General features: G+C 42.5%; 1 protein-coding gene across 1 annotated transcript in view; it reads right to left on the bottom strand.

Annotated features, from left to right (window-relative positions):
• Positions 1-24954, bottom strand: part of dok6 (docking protein 6) — a 94225-nt gene that overhangs the window by 63815 nt on the left and 5456 nt on the right. Inside the window, exon 2 of the mRNA XM_046290788.1 lies at positions 6764-6871. Coding sequence (XP_046146744.1) covers positions 6764-6871 — 108 coding nt within the window. The remainder of the gene's footprint in view (positions 1-6763; positions 6872-24954) is intronic.

Here is a 24954-nt window from a genome sequence, read left to right as displayed (position 1 = left end):
CTTCACTTTGCACACGGCCAATAAAGATCCAATCAATACTCAGGAGCAGAATCAAAAGCTCCTAAATCATGTTAACTCTGGGAGTTAACAGTCATTTAATTGAATATCTTGTGCATTTATAGGACTGTTTTCTTCAACAATCCTCTCTGTTCACTGCTGGACAGATAAGAGCCATTACATTATTGTAGAGCGCTCGCTCAGAGCCAACCGTGGGCACAATGCCAGCCTGATGGGAATGTATTACGTGGGCTCACTGCCGTATACTGTAGTAAAATGTGTGTGTGTGTGCGTGCGAGTGTTCGTCCCTGCCTGCGTGTTTCCTATATAGTACAATCTGACTGTTAGAGATCAGTGCCACGAGCCATGCTAACATGCCACATGCAGAATAAAGATTTCTACGTTTGATTTGATTATTGCTAGTGAAAGAAATTCAATTTTCCATTAGCATTTTCTGTTCAAGACTGTTGTGAAACTGCATCACAAGGCAGTGTGATGATGAGGTTGTACAAAATGTATTGAATACCATTATCCTCAGTGTTCATTATCCAGACAATAGCATTGATACCATCTGTTTGCATCGCTGATGTGAGGGAGTGAATATGAAGTCAATATGGTTCATATCTTAACCCAGAAACATAATTATAACACAGAACTGACAGCAAAAACCACATCAGCACTGGAGCTAGCTGGGCTCTATATGATTAGCCAGTCTCCTCTCCTCTCCTCTCCTCTCCTCTCCTCTCCTCTCCTCTCCTCTCCTCTCCTCTCCTCTCCTCTCCTCTCCTCTCCTCTCCTCTCCTCTCCTCTCCTTTCCTCTCCTCTCCTCCCCTCCCCTCCCATGATCTTCTCTTTCCTCTCAGAACATAGCCACAAAGCTATTGTCAAGAATATAGCCCAAAGGCATAAACTCTCTAAAAGTTACTTCTCTACAGTTTACTGCTTATTTATAGTTTATGAACCAAGCCATTGGTAGCATCATATGGCTGCAAATGCCTTTGTCAAAAGCTCATGACATAGAGGCAGCCAAAACAGTAAACAAGTGAGACAGGGAGTGGGTCCTGCTGAATTCTTTTTTGGAATTATTCAGTTGTATACTCCGAGTCAATATTCAGGTAATAATAAGGAATTCCCCTTGACCACACCCACAAATTGGGGAAAACAAACGTTATATCCCAATGACACCCAGTGTAAAAGAGACAACTTTGTTGTCGTGTTTTGTTTAACAGAAATAACAAAACATGCTGAAAATCTAATGTGTTGTTTAATGTACATGTAGCCAGGTCAAAAATCCCAACCTATGGTTCACAATGCTCCCACATAGGGAAATAGAACATGCCAAAATAGCTGTGTGGCTTCAGCCTATTTGGCATGAGAGAGTGGGAAACTGTGGGGAGCCGGTATCCACGTAGGCTACACATACAGTACAGTCAAAAGTGAGGACACGCCTACTCGGTCAAGTTTTTAAAATCTTTTTTATATTTTCTACATTGTAGAATAATATTGAAGACATCCAATCTGTGGAATAACACATATGGAATCATGTAGTAACCAAAAAAAGTGTTCAACAAATAAAAATATATTGTATATTTTAAATTATTCAAAGTAGCCACCTTTTGCCTGGATGACAGATTTGCAGACTCTTGGCATTCTCTCAACCAGCTTAATGAGGAATGCAGTTCCCACATATGCTAAGCATAGGCTGCTTTTCCTTCACTCTGCGGTCCAACTCATCCCAAACCATCTCAATTGGGTTGAGGTTGGGTGATTGTGGAGGCCAGGTCAAATGATGCAGCACCATCACTCTTATTGGTCAAATAGCCCTTACACAGCCTGGAGGTGTGTTTTGGGAAATTGTCCTGTTGAAAAACAAGATAGTACCACTAAGCTCAAACCAGATGGGATGGCGTATCGCTGCAGAATGCTGTGGCAGCCATGCTGGTTAAATGCGCCTTGAATTCTAAATAAATCACTCACAGTGTCACCAGAAAAGCACCCCTACACCTCCTCCTCCATGCTTCATGGTGGGAACCACACATGCGGAGATCATCCGTTCACCTCATCTGCGTCTCACAAAGACACGGCGGTTGGAACAAAAAAATCTCAATTTGGACTCATCAGACCAAAGGACAGATTTCCACCGGTCTAATGTCCATTGCTGTGTTTCTTGGCCCAAGTAAGTCTCTTTTTCTTGTTGGTGTCATTTAGTAGTGGTTACTTTGCAGCAATTCGTCCATAAAGGCCTGATTCACGCAGTCTCCTCTGAACAGTTGATGTTGAGATGTGTCTCTTTCGTGGCTGCAATATGAGGTGCAGTTAACTCTAATGAACTTACTCTATGCAGCAGAGGTAACTCTGGGTCCTCCTTTCCTGTGGCGGTCCTCATGAGAGCCAGTTTCATCATTGCGCTTGATATGTTTTTGCGACTGCACTTGAAGAAACTTTCAAAGTTCTTGACATTTTCCGGATTGACTGAGCTTCATGTCTGAAAGTTATGGCTTCTGAGTGGCGCAGCGGTCTAAGGCAGTGGTTTGATTCCGTGCTGTTTCACAACCGGCTGTGATTTGGGGTTCCATAGGACGGCACAAAATTCGTCAGCATTGTCCCAGCATCGTCCGGGTTAGGGCCGGGGTAGGCAAGTCATTGGAAATAATAATTTGTCCTTAAATGACTTACCTAGTTAAACAAAGGTTAAATTATTACTTAAATGTTTGTTTTTTTAATGATGGAATGTAATTTCTCTTTGCTTATTTGAGCTGTTCTTGTGATAATATGGACTTGGTCTTTTACCAAATAGGGCTATCTTCTGTATCCCACCTCTACCTTCTCACAACACAACTGATTGGCTCAAATGCATTAAGAAGGAAAGAAATTCCACAAATGTACCAAATTAACACCTGTTAATTGAAATGCATTCCAGGTGACTACCTCATGAAGCTGGTTGAGAGAATGGCAAGAGTGTGTAAAGCTGTCATCAAGGCAAAGGGTGGCTACTTTGAAGATTCTCAAATATAAAATATATTACGATTTGTTCTACATGATTCCATATGTGTTATTTCATAGTTTTGATGTCTTTACTATTATTTTACAATGTAGAAAATAGTCAAAACAAAGAACAACCCTGGAATGAGTAGGTGTGTCCAAACTTTTGACTGGTAATGTAGCTATGTGTGTGGAAAACATTCAATCACAGGTAATACATTTCACTTGTTTAATATACTCAGTTTGTACTGAAAGTCCATTCACTACTTGTAGCTGTAAAATCAGTTTGTTTGTGTTGTTGGGAAGCCCTACAATATAAAACGTTCTATGTTGTGAGAACGCTCCGGAGCAAGCAATGTTGAAAAGTCATCTTTAGACATGTTGTACTTTTCTTAAATCTAGTTTTGTAATTTATTAAAACAAGCAGACAACAAGAACATTTATTTGAAAAAGGTAATGTTTTAGCTGTGAGACAACGGGGTAACCTAGGTAACCACAGGTTATTTTCCTGACAGGCGGGCGTGGCCGCAACATTCTATCTATGCAGCACCCTTCGAAAGACAAAAGCAAATCCACTGTTGTTGTTGTTTTTAAGTTTTCTCTGGAGCACTGTTCTGGAATCCCACGGGTGGAACCTTTCCTAATCCGTGTGGGGATTCTAGGGAAGCGTTTTCATGTGCACTGGGGAGCACCGTGTTGGACGCATTATCAGGTGCACTGGTGCATGTGTTCTGTCATCACTCACTTTGCTGTGGGTAGCAGACATCTCTAGGAGAGGTTAACACTACACAGGCATTTCGATTTGATGGAATGATGTAGTATAAAAAGTTACGTAGCTATCGGAAATCAGCATAGGCCTCAAGTCGGTCAACCCCTTGATGAGGTGGGGAAGTGACTGATAACTAATTATAGTGTATTAGACAGTGTGTTATAGCCTCTCATAATACAGCCACATATTAAAGAGCCCAGACACATCAAACACTCTGGTGTCCCAGCAAGTCCCTATCTGAGGCCACATCTCCTCTCCTCTCATCACTACAGCAGAGCCACTTAACTCACTTAACATCATCCTTGCCACTGATAATGAGGCCTAATTGGGGTATTTTCAAAGGGTTTAATAAGATGGGAGAGATATATTATATTCCAGATGATCCTCCTCAATGGAAGAGAAAGACCCCGGAGGAACGAGATAACGTGTCCAAATGTGCCTTAATAGATTCCGAACAGCAGTCTTTACCCCACGTGTAATTATTTTATGAAAGACAAAATACAATCATTTTTTGGGGGTCGGTTTGTGCGTAGTAGGATTTAACCGATTGATGTGTAATAAAATAAGTGCTTGGCAATATTGTCTGAGGGGAAATGGTGGTTGGGGCTTGTTATTGGGTGAAAATGAAGGTTGTGGCTAAGTTGTGATGGGAGACGGTGCCGTTAAAAGGGTCGACAAACTCAGACAAATGAATTTCTGTCTGGCCTTGCGCTGCGTCTAAAAACATATCTGTCTACTGAGTGTACCCTTCATATCAAGACAGAAATATTTTGGAGAGCCAATGAGGTGAATATATATATATAGTTGAAGTCGGAAGTTTACATACACTTAGGTTTGAGTTATTAAAACTTGTTTTTCAACCACTCCACAAATGTATTTTTAACACACTATAATTTTGGCAAGTCGGTGAGGACATCTACTTTGTGCATGACACAAGTAATTTATCCAACAACTGTTTACAGACAGATTATTTCACTTACAATTCACTGTATCACAATTCCAGTGGGTCAGAAATTTACATACACTAAGTTGACTGTGCCTTTAAACAGCTTGGAAAATTCCAGAAAATGATTTCATGGCTTTAGAAGCTTCTGATAGGCTAATTGTGTAGTGTATGCATAACTGGCTGCAGGGAAGTCAGGCGCAGGAGAGCAGAAATGGGTAGAAAACGGAGCCCTTTATTGCGGCGAACAGACACACGGCACTAAGAGCAATAAACAAATACGGGTTACATAACCCGGGCCAAACCAGTCTGACGTGCACATACACGTAACAACACACAGACATGGGGGGAACAGAGGGTTAAATACTTGTCAAATAATGAGGGAATGTAAACCAGGTGTGTGGGAAAACAAGACAAAACAAATGGAAACTGAAAAGTGGATCGGCGATGGCTAGAAGACCGGTGACGTCGACCACCGAACGCCGCCCAAACAAGGAGAGGAACCGACTTCGGCGGAAGTCGTAACAAATTGACATAATTTGAGTCAATTGGAGGTGTACCTGTGGATGTATTTCAAGGCCTACCTTCAAACTCAGTGCCTCTTTGCTTGACATCATGGGAAAAATCTAAATAATTCAGCCAAAAAAAATTATAGATCTCCACAAGTCTGGTTCATCCAAGGGAGCAATTTCCAAATGCCTGAAGGTACCGCGTTCATCTGTACAAACAATAGTACGCAAGTATAAACCACCAAAAAAAACAGACTATGGTTTGCAACTGCACATGGGGACAAAGATCGTACTTTTTGGAGAAATGTCCTCTGCTCTGATGAACCAAAAATAGAACTGTTTGGCCATAATGACCATTGTTATATTTTGGGAAAAAAGGGGGAGACTTGCAAGCTGAAGAACACCTTCCCAAATGTGAAGCACGGGGGTGGCAGCATCATGTTGTGGGGGTGCTTTGCTGCAGGAGGGACTGGTGCACTTCACAAAATAGATGGCATAATGAGGCAGAATAAGTATGTGGATATATTGAAGCAACATCTCAAGACATCAGTCAGGAAGTTAAAGCTTGGTTGCGAATGGGTCTTCCAAATGAACAATGACCCCATGCATACTTCCAAAGTTGTGGCAAATTGACTTAATGTCACGTTCTGTCCATCGTTCGTATGTGTTTTCCTTGTTTTAGTGTTGGTCAGGACGTGAGCTGGGTGGGCATTCTATGTTGTGTGTCTGGTTTGTCTATTTCTATGTTTGGCCTGATATGGTTCTCAATCAGAGGCAGGTGTTAGTCATTGTCTCTTATTGGGAACCATATTTAGGTAGCCTGTTTTGTGTTGGGTTTTGTGGGTGATTGTTCCTGTCTCTGTGTTTGCACCAGATAGGACTGTTTAGGTTTTCACTTTTCTTGTTTTGTATAGTCTGTTCATGTATAGTTGTCTTTATTAAAAAAATGAATAACCACCACGCTGCATTTTGGTCCGCCTCTCTTTCACCAGAAGAAAACCCTTACACTTAAGGACAACAAAGTCAAGGTATTGGAGTGACCATCACAAAGTCCTGACCTCAATCCCGTAGAAAATGTGTGGGCAGAACTGAAAAAGCGTTTGCGAGCAAGGAGGCCTACAAACCTGACTCGGTTACACCAGCTCTGTCTGGAGGAATGGGCCAAAATTCACCCAACTTATTGTGGAAAGCTACCTGAAACATTTGACCAAAGTTAAACAATTTAAAGGCAATGCTACCAAATACTAATTGAGTGTATGTAAACATATGACCCACTGGGAAAGTGATGAAATAAATAAAAGCTGAAATAAATCCTTCTCTCTACTATTATTCTGACATTTCACATTATTAAAATAAAGTGGTGATCTTAACTGGATTAAATGTCAGGAATTGTGAAAAACTGAGTTTACATGTAGTTGGCTAAAGTGTATGTAAACTTCCAACTTCAACTGTATACACATATATATATATATATATATATATATATATATATATATATATATATATATATATATATATATATATATATACAAAAGACTGTGACAGCATAAAACATGTATTTACCTTGTGAAAGCTTCTGAAGTATGCTGCCTTTTCATCTTGGTATTTCTCTAACCGTCTTGGGCCTTTACTGGATGCCTTCTTAAACACCAGCCAGCACCTCTTGAAGATCTGTGGAGAACACATGGGTAACAGAACCATGAGAATACCATCAAAAGAACCCCAAACCAGTGAGATGTTCCCCTGAAGAATCGGGTCAGCCACCCAAACCAGGGAGATGTTCCCCTCAAGAATCTGATTAGAAACCCAAACCAGAGAGATGTTCCCCTGGTGAACCTGATCAGAAGAACCCCAAACCAGGGAGACGTTCCTCCTAAGAATCTGATCAGACACCCAAACCAGAGAGATGTTACCCTCAAGAATCTGATCAGACACCCAAACCAGGGAGATGTTCCCCTCAAGAATCTGATTAGAAACTCAAACCAGAGAGATGTTCCCCTGGTGAACCTGATCAGAAGAACCCCAAACCAGGGAGACGTTACCCTCAAGAATCTGATCAGACACCCAAACCAGAGAGATGTTACCCTCAAGAATCTGATCAGAAACTCAAACCAGAGAGACGTTCCCCTCAAGAGTCTGATCAGACACCCAAACCAAAGAGATGTACCCCTGAAGAACCTGATCAGATACCAATATCAGAGAGATGTACCTCTGAAGAACCTGATCAGAAACCTAAACCAGAGAGACGTTCCCCTGAAGAACCTGATCAGACACCCAAACCAAAGAGATGTACCCCTGAAGAACCTGATCAGATACCAATATCAGAGAGATGTACCTCTGAAGAACCTGATCAGAAACCTAAACCAGAGAGACGTTCCCCTGAAGAACCTGATCAGAAACCTAAACCAGAGAGACGTTCCCCTGAAGAACCTGATCAGAAACACAAACCAGAGAGACGTTCCCCTGAAGAACCTGATCAGAAACCCAAACCAGAGAGACGTTCCCTGAAGAACCTGATCAGAAACCCAAACCAGAGAGACGTTCCCCTGAAGAACCTGATCAGAAACCCAAACCAGAGAGACGTTCCCCTGAAGAACCTGATCAGAAACCCAAACCAGAGAGACGTTCCCTGAAGAACCTGATCAGAAACCCAAACCAGAGAGACGTTCCCCTGAAGAACCTGATCAGAAACACAAACCAGGGAGACAGTAATAAACAAGACTAAAAACCAGCACGCAATGCAACCTTTGAAGTTTGAAAAAAGACGTAACTGATTACACAGCCAAACAAAACAAAATGCTGATATTGTCAAGGGCATTTTTTATCATAACACAATGAACGGTATTCATTTAGAACATTGGGCTGAGTGTTTAACAAAAAACAAAACAATATGCTGATATTGTCAAGGGCATTTTTTATCATAACACAATGAACGGTATTCATTTAGAACATTGGGCTGAGTGTATAACCAAAAAAAATATATATATATGAATTTGATACATTAATAAGCATCTTCACTAATTCATTTTTCCAAGCATTCCAGCCAGCCTGTCTCATCATTTATCTGTGTGGATATGAATCCAGACTCAATGAGATGCTCACCGGTGCATCACCACATCAATAACTCAAAGAACAAATGCTTTCCTCTCAGTCAACTGAAACTGGGCTGTTTGTGCATTCATCTATTTAGCAATCTAGACCTATTTGTTTGGATGCACTGCTACTGCACAGTCACAGATACACATACACACACCCACGCACACCCCCACAGCCGCACACACACACTGTGTGCCAAAGGGCCACAATAAGGTCAACATCGAAAGGGGACATACTCGCTCAAAAACGGTTCCTAACTCTCACCGTCACGCAGGAGAGGGGGAGAGAGACATCCTTCAGTTTATTTCTGTGCGTATAACATTGTAACGACACGACAAAGTCATGTTAAAATGTTGACAGCTGATATGTCCCGGTGTTTAGTGAGAGATGATAAAGCAGTGTAATAGTAGCTCCCTTTGTGTTGGCTATCTCAGAGGTAGCCTACTGATGTAGCTTAGTGAGTATTGATTAGCTGACCAAAGTCTGGTACACCCCCCCCCCCTCTGCAGGGACTTATAACTCTCTGGATCACACACCACACGCACACACACTACACACACACACACACACACACACACACACACACACACACACACACACACACACACACACACAGAGAGAGAGAGACACACACAGATAGACAAACACACACACTGTGTGCCAAAGAGCCACAACAAGGTCAAGATTGAAAAAGGGACACAGACAATCAAAAACTCTTCGTCTCTTTAAAAAAAGAACTCCACAATCAGCTCTCCACTTCATTCTTGTCTGTCTGTCTGTCTGTCTGTCTGTCTGTCTGTCTGTCTGTCTGTCTGTCTGTCTGTCTGTCTGTCTGTCTGTCTGTCTGTCTGTCTGTCTGTCTGTCTGTCTGTCTGTCTGTCTGTCTGTCTGTCTGTCTGTCTGTCTGTCTGTCTGTCTGTCTGTCTGTCTGTCTGTCTGTCTGTCTGTCTGTCTGTCTGTCTGTCTGTCTGTCTCCACTTCATTCTCTCTCGTTCTGTATTTTTTTCTCATGAAGGATACATTGAATCAGACCAGAATAATCCACATCTGAATACCTTATTCTACAGTCTTTTCTTATTCTAGTAGTACATCCATAGCCTATATCATCCATAGCCTATAACATCCACAATCTATATCATCCATAACCATCCAATAATCCATAGCCTATAATCCATGCCTATATCATCCATATCCTAACCATTCCCTATATCATCCATCATCCATAGTCTATAACATCATCTATATAATCCATAGTCTATATCCTCATTGCCATCATCCATGGTCTATAACATGGGCCTATATCATCCATAGCCTATATCATCCATAGTCTATAACATCCATAGTCTATATAATCCATAGTCTATATCCTCCATTGCCTATATCATCCAGATCCCTATCATTGTTTGGATACTCTATATCATCCATAATGCATAGCCTATAACATCACAGATCGCATCCACTTTATTATCCTATAACATCCACAATCTATATCATCCATCCAACAAAGTGATTTATCATCATTAATGATAAATGCAATAGCTTGAGATTGTTGTATTGTGCATTAGAGCATGCGGTTGCAAGTAGCAATCTTGAAAACTGTAGTGCACTTAAAATATGCAATATCATCCGTAGCCTATATCATCCATAACCTAGAGCATCCATAACAGAGCAGAGACTGAAAGTGAAAGATCCTAAGTCATTGTAACTTTTTACATCCTTATACTACTACTGTGTGAGTTACTCTGACTCTGCGATGTCAGTTGAAGATGTCACACATCCCCTCTGTGGTCTGTTAATACTTTATATCTCCCTGACAGCTTGGCTCACGGACCTCTTGGCTCGCATCCACTTTATTATCCTAATATAATTCTTGTATGGCATCCGGAAAGACCAGAGAAGGTGTCCTCTACCCTTAATGGTCTGTGTAAATGCATAAAGCGCTTCTCTGTCTCCAACAAAGTGATTTAAACCAAATACAAATATACAGCTCATTAATGATAAATGCAATAGCTTGAGATTGTTGTGATATTGTGCACTTAAATAGAGCATGCGGTTGCAAGTAGCAACTTTGGGAGGACTGGAACACCGTTGTGAAAACTGTAGTGCACTTAAAATATGCACTTAAGTGCACTTATAAGGAGTCAACTATAACTTATTAGGCCTAATACCATATCTAGGGGCTTCATGTTGGAGAAGAGGATCTTTCAACTTCCTGTCTGAGATAGCTAGCTGATATTGATCTGTGTGATGTATGATTATCACTCTCTGCGTCGTCATGGTGGGGGGGACTGTCTATCCAGGATTCATTTGTTTACTCTATAAAAGGAACACAGCGCCTGAACTTCGCACTCCAGGTAATTGACTGGAGTGAATTCCTGCCTTGGTTCTTATCTGCTCTGTTCCTACTGATGGGCCTCGGGGCCATTAGTGAGCCTCATGACTATTATACAGAGAAAACAAGAGAGAGAAAAAGGGAAAGGGAGAGAGAGAGAAAGAGAGAGAAAGGGATTGAGAGAGCAAGAGAGAGAGAGATGGGGGAAGAGAGGGGCAGAGAGAGAGAGAGAGAGAGGTACACAACCTAATGCTTTAATGTAGAATGGGACACTTAAGGTAATGATGGGCTGTACCTATAAAGTGCTTTCTTACTTCTGCATTTATTAATCAGGACACAAGAGGCCATAGTCAATAACCAATCTATTTTCTGAATAGTTTACCTAAGGACAAAACAACAGGATATTACATTAAACCCCAAGAGGTAAGAATGAGCTGTCTGGTCGTTGATCATAAACCTACAGATCCAGTGTGTGGCAAGTCATAGGGAAACTGACTCAACTGTTGTGTCAAAATCCCTTCTGGGGCGATGAAACAAAACCATTCATTGCCTACCAAACACAAAGTAATTCACTCTGAGAATGCTGAGATTAAGTCATTACAACGCTACAAAAGCAAGCTCAGAGAGATAGCTACAGTGTCGATGAGAACACAAGGTATGAAGGAAAAGGCTTAATTTCGCCTGTTCCACAGTTGCCAAATGCTTTGTCAAGGAGGGCCTATTCCTGGCAGTGTTTCTAGGTGTTACTTAGGAGGACTCGTACACTGATTTTAATTACATGGAGGTGAATGAGACTCTGCAGCTTCTAGAATGTGTGACTAATTAGAATGCTGGAACATTATTCCATGCGAGGGTGAGTGTGTGAGTGTATTTGTGTGTTGCCACAGAACAAAGCCTCATCGCCCAGAAATAAAATATATATATTATCAAGAAAAAGGGATGTTATGGGAGTACAATCAGCATCTTTTCTTTGAGGTGTGATCTGAGTAGCAGAGGATGAAAGCACTGGTTTCTACTACAATAGCCCATTCAATTTGTGTGAAGAATTACCCCAGAGAAATGTTGCTGTAGCTACTGTATGTTGCTGTCTTTTGACTGTAACAAATAACCCTTTTCCATTTGTCTACAAGAGCTTTAAAATAAAATAATTATATTTTTCATGCTGCTTTAGTCCCTTATTGTATAAGAAAGCAACAACACTGAAATGATTTTTATATAAGCGGTACACAAGGTACCCAATGAGAACTATATTGATTTCAGTGTGGAAATAAACTGAAATAAACTAATTGTACAAAACACCAACATGTATGGCTCACAAAGACATATTATGGCCAAAAGAACAGACTAAATGCATCGCAGTGTAGCTTCGTTCATCAGCTTTGACCTGCCTCTCAGCAGAGGTCCAGAGGCTGAATATGGACTGGAGCACATCTCTCGGCTCTCTGAGGCAGAGACATGCTGATTGCACTCTGAAATCTCAATGGCTGATTAATCACTGGAAGTCCTGACCTGTCTTTATGAGTGTTCAGAACAACCCAGACCTTCCAATCATAACACTCCTCTTTGCAGATGTTTCTGATCAGAATACTATTCAATGCCCAGAGCACAAACAGGTCCAATATGTCGTAAATATTTAGCCATGACAACCTATTGTACATACAGTACGATCACAAGCCAATGATATCCTATATGGGTAGTAGGACTGAGTGTTTCTTCAGGATACATGACTCATACAAAATGCTAGAGGCAGTGGCCACAAGCATTTTGGATCGAAAGTAAACTGGGTCATGAAAATGCACTTTGTAATAATTTGGGGTTTTCTGAAGTTGAAAACAAACTCATTTAAAATATATTTTTTTACCATCTCCGTCCCATAGTTTGTTTTGTGCAGTGAAAGCTTCCTTAGTATGATCTTAGCTGATCAAAAGACAACAGAACACAGCTGGAGATGAGTGTGTGTGAGCGTGTGATCGTGTGCGTGTGTGTGTGTGTGTGTGTGTGTGTGTGTGTGTGTGTGTGTGTGTGTGTGTGTGTGTGTGTGTGTGTGTGTGTGTGTGTGTGTGTGTGTGTGTGTGTGTGTGTGTGTGTGTGTGTGTGTGTGTGTGTGTGTGTGTGTGTGTGTGTGTGTGTGCGTGCGTGCGTGCATCCCAGCCAGGCTGCATGTGTGACCTTTCGTGCTCCAACAGGAGGAGACATGACAGCCAGCTGTGTGGGACACAGGAAGAGATTCTCTCCTCACCTTTATATGTCTGGATACACACCTGGGGAAGCAGCTGGCACAGCCCTGGGCTCGCTCATTAGCTGTGCGCGTGTGTGTGTGTGTGTGTGTGTGTGTGTGTGTGTGTGTGTGTGTGTGTGTGTGTGTGTGCGTGCGTGCGTGCGTGCGTGCGTGCGTGCGTGCGTGCGTGCGTGCGTGTAACGGAGGCAGTCCAGTTTGTAGTCAACCTGTTATTTTCAAGACAGAGTGCTTTAGCGCCCACAAGACTACTTTATCCGAGCAAATAATATTCTAATTCTACTTAAACTGCATCAAATTCATGGAACAGAGGCAGTAAAAGTGCTCCTTTAGAAGTAAAGAGGTGAAATCACATTTTAAACCCTGGTAATAAGTCACCACAGTCATTTCCTGTAAGTGGCCCCTGATGCTAAGTCCCTCCATTAACTTCTCTCAGAACATTGTGAAAGTTTCAGCGTTATTGAAGATGTGTCTGGCCTCTCAATAAAACATAAGCGAACTCCCCCGTAGGCACATTACTCACCTGCTGAACGGGCGGAGAAACCATCTAAAGACATGAAAATGATTTCCAATGACAGCTACTGTAGCTCCAGGTATATGACTTCTCTCACATCTGCTAAAAATAGCAAAGCCTGTCTGCAAGTTCTGTTCAGGAACGAACAGAGTTTAATATTGAAACATAATGAAAACCTCAGAGAGACGTGTGCTCACAGTAACATCCACTAGTTCTCAGGTGCTGGGTAAGAGGACAAATGTAATGTTGAGATTAGACCAGAACTCTGCTTTATGTTTCCAGAAAGGGAAGTTTGATTTGAAAAGGAAGCACGGATAGGATGAATGACAACTTTCGACCATTGCCTGAAGTTAACATTTTATTCTACAGCCTTAGGCTATTTCAGCTGATATTTACCAGCTTTAAAAAAATAAATATTTAACTAATCAAGTCAGTTTAGAACAAATTCTTATTTACAAAGACAGCCTACCTCAGCCAAAACCTGGACGACGCTGGGCCTATGGGACTCCCAATCACAGCCGGTTGCCTGGGAATTGAACAAGGGTCTGTCGTGACACCTCAAGCACTGAGATGCAGTGCCTTAGACAGCTGCGCCACTCGGGAGCCCACATCCATACAGTACTGTCTTGTACTTACTTCAACGAATTCAACTACGATACCAACATTTGTAACATAGTAGCATTTATTTCAATCAATCCCAAACACACAGGAAAAGAACAATCCTCAACAACCATCCTATTGCCATTCTACAAAGTCACTTCTAAGCCAACACCAAATGAAAAGCCTAGTAAAGTGTAACCAATATGGACGTAGCTACAGTAGCATGTAGCCCATACTCTTTCAGCCACAGTATAATGGCCTGAGCCCCCCCCCCCACAGAGTGAACCATATTCCTATGGTGATAATGACTGCTGATGGACTATGACAGACCAGGCCCTGCAATATCAGCTGCTGCTGTTGGCAATCAATTTCCGACAGCGGCGGGCCAGCGCTGGGCCGGTACCGCGGTCCATCTTTATAATTTGATTTGTTATCCCGTCGGACAGTTGGTACAGCAAATCATAGCAGCTATCATTTCCCTCACCCCCCCCTCACAGCCCCAACCCGCACAAGAACATTTCTACAATTTCACAGCAAATGTGATGACTAGAAATGTCTATTTAATTGCACCTGTGACCCTACTCCCTCCCTCCCAATCCTGAAAATTGTAAACGTACACCTTACCTCGATCACACTCCCAAATATCTCCCTAAAACACACACATTTACATCAATTCTCACCCCGACACTAAGCCACACATATATAGTAGCCACATGCACAAACACACAAATGCTCATACACACACACATACACACTCCCCATTCCCGCCCCTTTAATATGTTTGGACATCCCATAATGTTGTAATTGGGCCCTGACTACAGCTGTTGGCGAGGTAGTAAGGCTGCTGCACCACGCCGCGCCCCAGTTAATCATAGATTACTTTATCTGGGCCACTCCAAATCCTCATGTGTCAACAGTGCTACCTCAGAGCCATGTAATCACTGCATCCCCCCTTTCCATCTCTCTCGCTTTCTCCCTCTTTCCATCTCCCTCTTTCCATCTCTCTCGCTTTCTCCCTCTTTCCATCTCCCCCTTTCCATCTCTCTCGCTTTCTCCCTCTTTCCATCTCTCTCTTTCCATCTCTCTCGCTTTCTCTCTCCCTCCATCTCTCTCGCTTTCTCTCTCCCTCTTTCCATCTCTCTCTTTCAATCTCTCTCGCTTTCTCTCTCCCTCCATCTCTCTCTTTCAACCTCTCTCGCCTTCTCCCTCTTTCCATCTCTCTCTTTCCATCTCTCTCGCTTTCTCCCTCTTTCCATCTCTCTCTTTCAATCTCTCTCGCTTTCTCTCTCCCTCCATCTCTCTCTTTCAATCTCTCTCGCTTTCTCTCTCCCTCCATCTCTCTCTTTCAATCTCTCTCGCTTTCTCTCTCCCTCCATCTCTCTCTTTCAATCTCTCTCGCTTTCTCTCTCCCTCTCTCTCTTTCAATCTCTCTCGCTTTCTCTCTCCCTCCATCTCTCTCTTTCAATCTCTCTCGCTTTCTCTCTCCCTCCATCTCTCTCTTTCAATCTCTCTCGCTTTCTCTCTCCCTCCTCTCTCTTTCAATCTCTCTCGCTTTCTCTCTCCCTCCATCTCTCTCTTTCAATCTCTCGTTTTCTCTCTCCCTCCTTCTCTCTCTTTCAATCTCTCTCCCTCCATCTCTCTTTCAATCTCTCTCACTTTCTCTCTCCCTCCATCTCTCTTTCAATCTCTCTCGCTTTCTCTCTCTCTCCCTCCATCTCTCTCTTTCAATCTCTCGCTTTCTCCCTTTTTCCATCTCTCTCTTTCAGTCTCTCGCTGTCTCTCTCTCTATATCTCTTTCTGTTGGGTTCTCTCTCTCTTTCTGGCTCCCTTTCTCTCTCTCAATTCAATTAAATTCAAGGGGCTTTATTGGCATGGGAAACGTATTAACATTGCCACAGCAAGTGAGGTAGATAATATACAAAAGTGAAATAAACAATAAAAATGAACAGTAAACATTTAACATACAGAAGTTTCAAAACAATGAAGACATCTCTCTCTATCTCTCTTTTCCCTCCGTTCTCCAGACTATATCCATGTCTTCCTTTCCTCTTTCTTTACCCCTCCATCCCTCTTTTCCCTCTTCCTCTTTCCCTGTGCATGGCTAGAGCTCCTCGTCAACATTAATGGGCCAAATCAGTCCAGAATTGTAATATCCATGTCCTAATGGGATAGAGTGAGATACATGATAACTCTATGTTATACATTCTGCCGGTGACACTGTCTGCTATTGAACATGACATCAGGTGTAGAGGACATTGCAGGCTCTCACCCAAAGCACAGCCTCTACAGTCATGATGACATAAGCAACGGGGACAGGTGCTAATCCATGACAGAGTGTAAGATGAGAGAGAAAGAAGAGGAGAAGGGAGTGTGTGAAGAAGAAGAAGAAGTGAAAAAGTAGTAGCTGTTGAGAAACTCTTTGCAGTGAGAAAAGTCTGGTTCAGAAGCCTGGAACACAGGTCTGGTGAAAGAGAGAACAACTGCATTTTGCTTCAGGCCGCCTTCCATTAGAAATAATGATAAATTGGGCTTTATAAACAGGACTTCTAGTTAGAAGCCTGTGAATTGATTATAACACACAAGACAACAAATAACAATTTTCCTCTTCCGCAGTAGAATATCTCTCATACTCTGCCCTCTGCTATTTCAGACCAGACTGGAGCTATTATGCTCTCATTCCACATCAATAAGCCATAGGACAAGCCCTGTTAAAAAAACACACCCAAATCTCATGCAAATATTCCTGTCAAGCACAGGCAACCAGGGCAGCGCTTTCCCTCATGTCTTCTTATTACCCTGGTTGTACTCTGGGGATGTTCGGCCCTTGTTGGCCACCGGGTGGTTGGAGCCGGGAACATTAGTTAAAATGTCAAACACAGCAGCAAATACAGTCAACACACCCTACAAAGCATACTTAAGAACAGGACCGAAATAGCAGCCAAATTATTCTCAAGGAGATATAGGTCAATATTGAGGTTTCTCCTCTCTGAGGTGTTGGGGAGAGAAGGGCAAATGTTTCGGCTGTTGGAAACCACACAGTGTATTGCTCATGTCAGTACATACATACACACACACACGCATATGCATATACAGACACACACACACACACACACACATATGCATAAACAGACACACACTTGATTGAGTTCTGGAGTCTTGGGGATTGCTGACCTGCCCTGGCTGTCAGAACATACATGTCTCATACAGAAATAGCAGTTGCAATAGTTCACAACATCTCGAAGAGAGAATAAAAACGGATTCAAGTACAGTTCCCTACAAGCATAATGTATTGATGTTACTGGTTTGAAAAAAAGAATAATGTTGTATATACATTGTTTTATACATTTGATTTCCTGGTGGGATTTCTGATTCTAATTTAGATGGTTGTATAACTGTGCCAACTGTTTGATGTGAGCGGGAGGTCTCTACTGTGGATGTAAAATACATTTTAAAATACCTCTTCCAATTGGTTCACAGTGGATGGATTCTGCTCTCAGTCATCATCATGACAATTGCCTGCTCTTTAAAACGTCCCTTATCCCAAAGCCTCTCAGTATTACAGCTTCAGTCAGCAATCCCGCCGCAGCCAGAGAGCAATTTCCATTTAATCTGACTACAAGGCTGAAGCAGCTCGTTGCTAGCTGTGTTCACAGACAATAACACAGAGACAAAAAGGGATTTGACTATGCAAGAATAACCCTACTCCGTCTGTCTGTCTGAAGACAACGTATTCAGCCCAGCACAAACACAGACAAACAAAACAGGCCACGGCTATTTCTTTCTGAGTGTACTTTGACAGTCTATTATTGTTTATGAGCATGGCTGTCTGAGTGAGGTCCTATATTCACTAGTATTGTATTCATTCTGTCTCCCGGCCTCAGCATTGGGAAACAGGCTGCATACACCTCACAACACACAGACATCTCAATTTAACCCCAGCTCATATTACTCAAGCCGTGTTGTAGGGACTGACGTTTGTAGCCTAGCCATTAGCGTGCCACATTAGCATCCATACGTTAGCCTCCATACGTTAGTGTCATTGTATTAGGCTAGCCATTGGCTTGGTCTCAGATATGTATGGGCAACGATAGGCAGAGGGGTTGGCTAAACAAAAGCACATTGGCCTACAGATCTGGGACCCGGCTATTAAATATAAGATTATTTGTTTATCTGTCTTAAAAATCAGGTCCATTTTTTTGTATGGTTTTGTTTTATATATAGTACATGTGAAGGGGGAGGTGCCTTCCAAGCTGCTCTGTTTTTTTGTGTTTGTTATTTACATCACCTGCACATGTTCTTTTCATGTATCTTTCAAAACTTCAGCATAATAGATCTTTTTTTCTTGTATGCAAATAAATAAATACAAAAAAAGAAATCAAAAAGCGCAGGGCCAACTATATAAGCTAGGTACACAGGTGTGGGCTGTTGTGTGAAGACCAAATGGAAGCTAGCTTGCCTGTGAAGTGACCGATGGCAGCTGTCTCAAAGGAAACAAGGAAACAGCCTATCAAAAGGGATGAAAGAGGTCCTTTCTTTAGAGCTACGACACTTGACTATTCTAATAACGCTTAGCTGACCTTCATTATCATGTAAACACAACCTGGGGATGTTATTGCGTGTAGTGCAAACCACTGCATCCGAGAGAGAGTATAATATTTGCATGTTGCAGGACCACATCATTATGCCTCTTTGTGTGTTTGAGGACACTTTGTATGAGAGAGTTGTTTGCTAGAATATCATCAGAGGACTAAGGATGGTAATTCTAGCCCAGTGGATCAGATACATCCTGAGGATTACTCCTAAAGTAGTACAGTAGGCTTACTGTTCACTGATGTTTTGGCTCCTAAAGTAGTACAGTAGGCTTACTGTTCACTGATGTTTTGGCTCCTAAAGTAGTACAGTAGGCTTACTGTTCACTGATGTTTTGGCTCCTAAAGTAGTACAGTAGGCTTACTGTTCACTGATGTTTTGGCTCCTAAAGTAGTACAGTAGGCTTACTGTTCACTGATGTTTTGGCTCCTAAAGTAGTACAGTAGGCTTACTGTTCACTGATGTTTTGGCTCCTAAAGTAGTACAGTAGGCTTACTGTTCACTGATGTTTTGGCTCCTAAAGTAGTACAGTAGGCTTACTGTTCACTGATGTTTTGGCTCCTAAAGTAGTACAGTAGGCTTACTGTTCACTGATGTTTTGGCTCCTAAAGTAGTACAGTAGGCTTACTGTTCACTGATGTTTTGGCTCCTAAAGTAGTACAGTAGGCTTACTGTTCACTGATGTTTTGGCTCCTAAAGTAGTACAGTAGGCTTACTGTTCACTGATGTTTTGGCTCCTAAAGTAGTACAGTAGGCTTACTGTTCACTGATGTTTTGGCTCCTAAAGTAGTACAGTAGGCTTACTGTTCACTGATGTTTTGGCTCCTAAAGTAGTACTGATGCTCTGGTTGTTTCGCTCATGCATTTACTTACAGCCAGAAAACATAGGGGATCCATACATGCATGAAGCCATGTTTTGGCTGGCTCGCTGATGCCTTAAACTGGGACTGGGATGTATCCAAACTAGGTTATAACGAGGCTATATGCACAATGAGTTTTCCCTACTACTAAAATCCAAAGGGATCTCTTTCATACTGTAACTAACTTGATTTAGCTAATAGCCAGCCACTAACAGTTTCCAAATGTAATTAAACACGTGTTAGAGGAAGAAGGAAAACATGGCCTTTTCGCTCAGAGTAAAACATCAAAGGAAGTGTAGTGATGGAGTTCGTCATATTGTTTTTGTCTCATTTCCACTAAAGAACATACTCCATTGGAATACATGGGCAGTGATTCAGAGTAACTGTGTGCAGTCTCAGCATGGAGCCATTGTGGAATGCAATTATCACTTCAGCTAACAGATTACTGGGCAGAATGAGAGGGAATCACTGGGATGCCAGGGGGAAGTGGGGAAGTGCGTAGGAAACATGCAGTTAGTTAGAGGAGTGTTTAGGGCACAGGAAGGTCAGGTGTGTGTGTGTGTGGAGGGGGAACTGTGTGTGTGCATGTGTGTGTGATCTAAATGCCTGCTGCTCAGTACCTCACAGCATCAGCATTAGCTCAATGTCCACTGCTTGCATACAAAACATACCATTCAATCTGCAAATGATCAATTATTCAACCACTAAACCACTCTTTCTTACACATACTAATACCACATTATAGGCGTTTTCCCATCCAGACAACTGTCCAAGACCTTCATGTTTGTCATGTCTTTACGAGTAAGGAAGTCATTATTTTCTCCATTATGGCCCCATAAATGATTTCCATGGAAGTGACAGTGCCAGGGCTGGTATTGTACTCCATTTACAACTTCCCTTGGCAGACCTTATCCAAAATTAATTTCTCTAACAATAACTCTTGAGGAAATATTACAAGCTGTCTTAATAGAAAGTGGATCATATTGCGGGCGGACGAGACAGCACTCCGTGTTTCTCTGTAATACTGTGACTCATTAGAAAGTAGTACATTTTTTAAAAGCAGGCAGATACAGTAAGCCAGGCGCTGTGAGAAGGAAGCTGTTGTGCCATTTTACATAGTACTCAGCAGGACAGACAGGTAGCTTACTGCCAGCCCTGTATGGGGAGAGAAGTTAACTGTCACCTTCTTACTATTAAAAGAACTCCCATGAGAGAGAGAGAGAGAGAGAGAGAGAGAGAGAGAGAGAGAGAGAGAGAGAGAGAGAGAGAGAGAGAGAGAGAGAGAGAGAGAGAGAGAGAGAGAGAGAGAGAGAGAGAGAGAGAGAGAAGAGAGAAGAGAAAGAGAGAGAGAGAGAGAGAGAGCGAAAGAGAGAGCGAGAGAGAGAGCAAGAGAGAGAGTATACAGAGCGGGTAAGAGAGAGAGAGAGAGAGAGAGAGAGAGAGAGAGAGAGAGAGAGAGAGAGAGAGAGAGAGAGAGAGAGGGAGAGGTAAGAGAGAGAGAGAGAGAGAGAGAGAGAGAGAGAGAGAGAGAGAGAGAGAGAGAGAGAGAGAGAGAGAGAGAGAGAGAGAGAGAGAGAGAGAGAGAGAGAGAGAGAGAGAGTATACAGAGCGGGTAAGAGAGAGAGAGAGAGAGAGAGAGAGAGAGAGAGAGAGAGAGAGAGAGAGAGAGAGAGAGAGAGAGAGAGAGAGAGAGAGAGAGAGAGAGAGAGAGAGAGAGAGAGGACTCATCTCTGAATAAATAGAAGCAAGCATCAACTCCTTGGTGAGTGCTGAGAGAGGTGATAGCTGTCAGAGCTTTGCCAACACACATGTCAACGTTACCTCTCATATTACAAATACATATTAGAAATGTGTTGAAATAAATATTGTTTATAGAGTTTTTAATAATGCAGTGATCTTTGATTGAAAATGTATGATGTTTTTCTATTTAAAACAAGAGAAGAGTGTAGCGTGCACAAACAGGTAGCGTGCAAAAGTACAAACACACACACACACACAAAGAGACTGCCGTGACTAGGCCATGTGGATGGTTATGTGGATGTGTAACTCCTTTACAGCTCCCCGATGAAAGCTAGCAAAGAGAGAGTCATTACATCTCTAATTCTAAAATAAAGGTGTACCGCTTCCTGCTAAAAGCCTTTTTTCCTAAGAATAACTTCATAATTCATATTTCCTCCTCTACAGAATTCAAATATCCTATTTCAAGATCACACTGTAACACAAAAACGACATACTTTATGTTAACGCACACCTCTGAAATGAGATTGAGCTACAGGTAGATCAGATTTACACACACACGCATACACACACACGCGCGCGCACTCACACACGCACACATAGCCATAAACCCATTGAGTTGTTCAGTAGGTTTGTGAGCCCAGAGGGATGGAGTGATTAATGAAGGGGAAAGAAGAGAAGAAGGGGATGTGAGAGATGGTGTTAAAGGAGCTACTAGCTATGATAGATACCTTTAGCATCGGGATTTCACAGGTCAATCTCAAGTGTGTCCGTAGAAGATAATAACACCATGGAGAATCATACAATTCAAATGGCGCTGTACATGATCAAATCTGTCATTCTAAACTGGAGCAGGGAGACGTTTGTACCTTGTGTTAATCCTGAGAGAAATGAATTATTCGCATGCAAAAGCTGCTGGTTATGTACAGTGTTCTATGATGCGTTTTGCAATTGTTTGTGATATCAGTAAAACTGTTTGCAGTACATGCCATCCATTATCTCAAACGGTTAAAACAGGCCTCCTTCACTTACATAGTATAGCCTATAGCCACACCGACAGGCTACGGTAGTGAACCATGCACCAGTGCTTCACTATCAAGGTCAACGTCGTTACCAAAAGGACAGAGTCATCAGAGGAAATGAGTGAGCTGTTTTTAAAAAAAGAGCACAAATGATTATGCAATGAAATGTCTCAAGTGTCTGTCTCAAGTTAGGCGTTTTCTGATTGTGTCTCTCCTCTCTAGTTAAGAGGCTAGATGGTGCAGCAGTTGGCTCAGTCTGTGGTGCCAGAGCATCAGGGTATCAGCGATTGATTTGGGAGATTAAATTGTCGTGGTAGGGAGTCCTCTCCTCCCTCCATCCGCGCTGAGCTGTGACTTCTCCCCTCTCTCTGTGTGGATTAGTGAACTCTGCACTTTACAGAGCAGTTTATCACAAACACAATGAAAACACAAAGCTGCTGTTGGGAGTAGTCGGGACAGACAGCTTGATGTATTATTGAGAGGATTGAGAGAGGGGGAGAGAGGGAGACAGGGAGAAAGAGGCTGGGGTTTAGACACCGAGAGAGACCGAGGCGGTGGGTCAGACAGAGAGAGAAAGTGAGGGAGAAAAAACCCCAGAGCAAACTAGAATACTATTTGGCCCTAAACAGAGAGTATACAGTGGCAGAATACCTGACCACTGTGACTGACACAAACTTAAGGAAAGCTTTGACTATGTACAGACTCAGTGAGCATAGCATTGCTATTGAGAAAGGCCGCCGTAGGCAGACCTGGCTCTAAAGAGAGGACAAGCTATGTACACACTGCCCACAAAATGAGGTGGAAACTGAGCTGCATTTCCTAACCTCCTGCCAAATGTATGACCATATTAGAGACACATATTTCTCTCAGATTACACAGATCCACAAAGAATTAGAAAACAAACTCAATTTTGATTTAACTCCCATATCTACTGGGTGAAATACCACAGTGTGCCAACCCAGCAGCAAGATTTGTGACCTGTTGCCACAAGAAAAGGGCAACCAGTGAAGAACAAACACCATTGTAAATACAACCCATATTTATGTTTATTTATTTTCCTTTTTTCCTTTAACTATTTGCACATTGTTACAACACTGTATATTGACATAATATGACATTTTAAATGTCTTTATTCTTTTGGAACTTCTATGAGTGTAATGTTTACTGTTCATTTTTATTGTTTATTTCACTTTTGTTTATTATCTACTTCACTTGCTTTGGCAATGTTAACATATTTTTCCCATGCCAATAAAGCTCTTAAATTGAAATTGAATTGATATTGAGAGAGGGACAGAGAGAGAGGGTGGGGGGGGATAGAGCGAGAGAGAGGCGGGTGGCTCAGACAGAGAAAGAGAGCGAGGGAGCGCGAGAGAGAGAGAGAGAGAGAGAGAGAGAGAGAGAGAGAGAGAGAGAGAGAGAGAGAGAGAGAGAGAGAGAGAGAGAGAGAGAGAAAGAGAGAGGTGGTGGGATGTCAGAGAGAGAGAGGGAGAGAGAGAGAGAGAGAGAGGGGAGAAGAAGACAGACAGAGAAAGGACAGAAGGACAGAAAGACAGAAAGACAAAAGAGAGAGAGAGAGAGACAGAGGGTAGAGACCTCCCAGGCATCCTCAAGAGGGAATGGCAGAGAGGAGGAGAGGAGGAGGAGGAGGAGGAGGAGGAGGAGGAGGAGGAGGAGCAGAGGAGAAGAAAGTGTATTGATGCACACAATGCCCCATTGTGAGCCCCCGGGCCCTTCTATGTGGCACATTAATTCATCAGTTGGGCCTTAGACATCTCTAACTGCTAATAGCAACATTTGTACCTGTTCAGAGTAAAAAGCTCTTTTGATAATTAAGAGCAGCGGGGATCATTGATGTGAAATATTCAAGCGAGGTCTGAAGACAGAGATTTATTTATGAAAGGAGCTGAATAGTAGCACATTTTTCACTGTGAATAATGTTGGCTGTGTTGTTTCCCATATCCTGTGAGACGCCATTCATCAGGCCCAATAAGAGCCAGTCATTTGTCTTTAGGTCTTTTGTGTCTGATAGCAGCTGATGAAAACAGAAAAACAAATTGGTCCAAGCGAACGAACGAAGGAACGCCCACGCCTGGCCCTGCATATCTGTGAGTTAATCCGCTGGGTTCCAACAACATCTCTCACCGAATATACAGATGCGGGGCTATACACTAGAGCAGTCCTTCTGGAAGCATCCTTAAAACTATCGAACAGGAAAGCTCAGCTGACAACAGTTCAGTGTAACCGAGTGCCTCATTCCAGAAACTCACCTCCGAGTACAGTACAACGGCCAGTCAGTGACAGTGACTTAGCTGGTGGAAATATCCTTATGCCATATTGTTTAGATCAACAGCTTCACATTTCCAAAAATGGTGGGAAATAAAGTCTTAAATTCATAGAAAGTTAAGTGCCTCTTTCCAGAAACTCACCACCAGTTAAAGGACAGTCGCTGCAGCTCCAGTTTGAGAGAGTTGCCTAGTGAGTTAGTCTACCTGCGGAGAATCTCCTGACGCCCTGTATCCAGGCCAGCCTGTCATCGTTAACAGTGAGAGCACACAGTGAGTAGAGATCCTATCTTAACTGGCTGGGGCATCTCCCACAATACAACCATTGTTCTCCTCCGTTACTGGCCTGGTGCGTCTGTTGTGCGCTCCGTCCCCAACCACATCAGGCAACATAACCACACACGTACAGTAATACTCCTTGTTAAGATACTACTGCTCTGTTGGAGCCAGAAACACAAGCATTTCGCTACACCCGCAATAACCTC

The sequence above is a fragment of the Oncorhynchus gorbuscha genome, linkage group LG12 (genome assembly GCF_021184085.1).
Source record: "Oncorhynchus gorbuscha isolate QuinsamMale2020 ecotype Even-year linkage group LG12, OgorEven_v1.0, whole genome shotgun sequence".
Taxonomy (NCBI): domain Eukaryota; kingdom Metazoa; phylum Chordata; class Actinopteri; order Salmoniformes; family Salmonidae; genus Oncorhynchus; species Oncorhynchus gorbuscha.
This window is presented reverse-complemented; position numbering and strand designations above follow the sequence as displayed.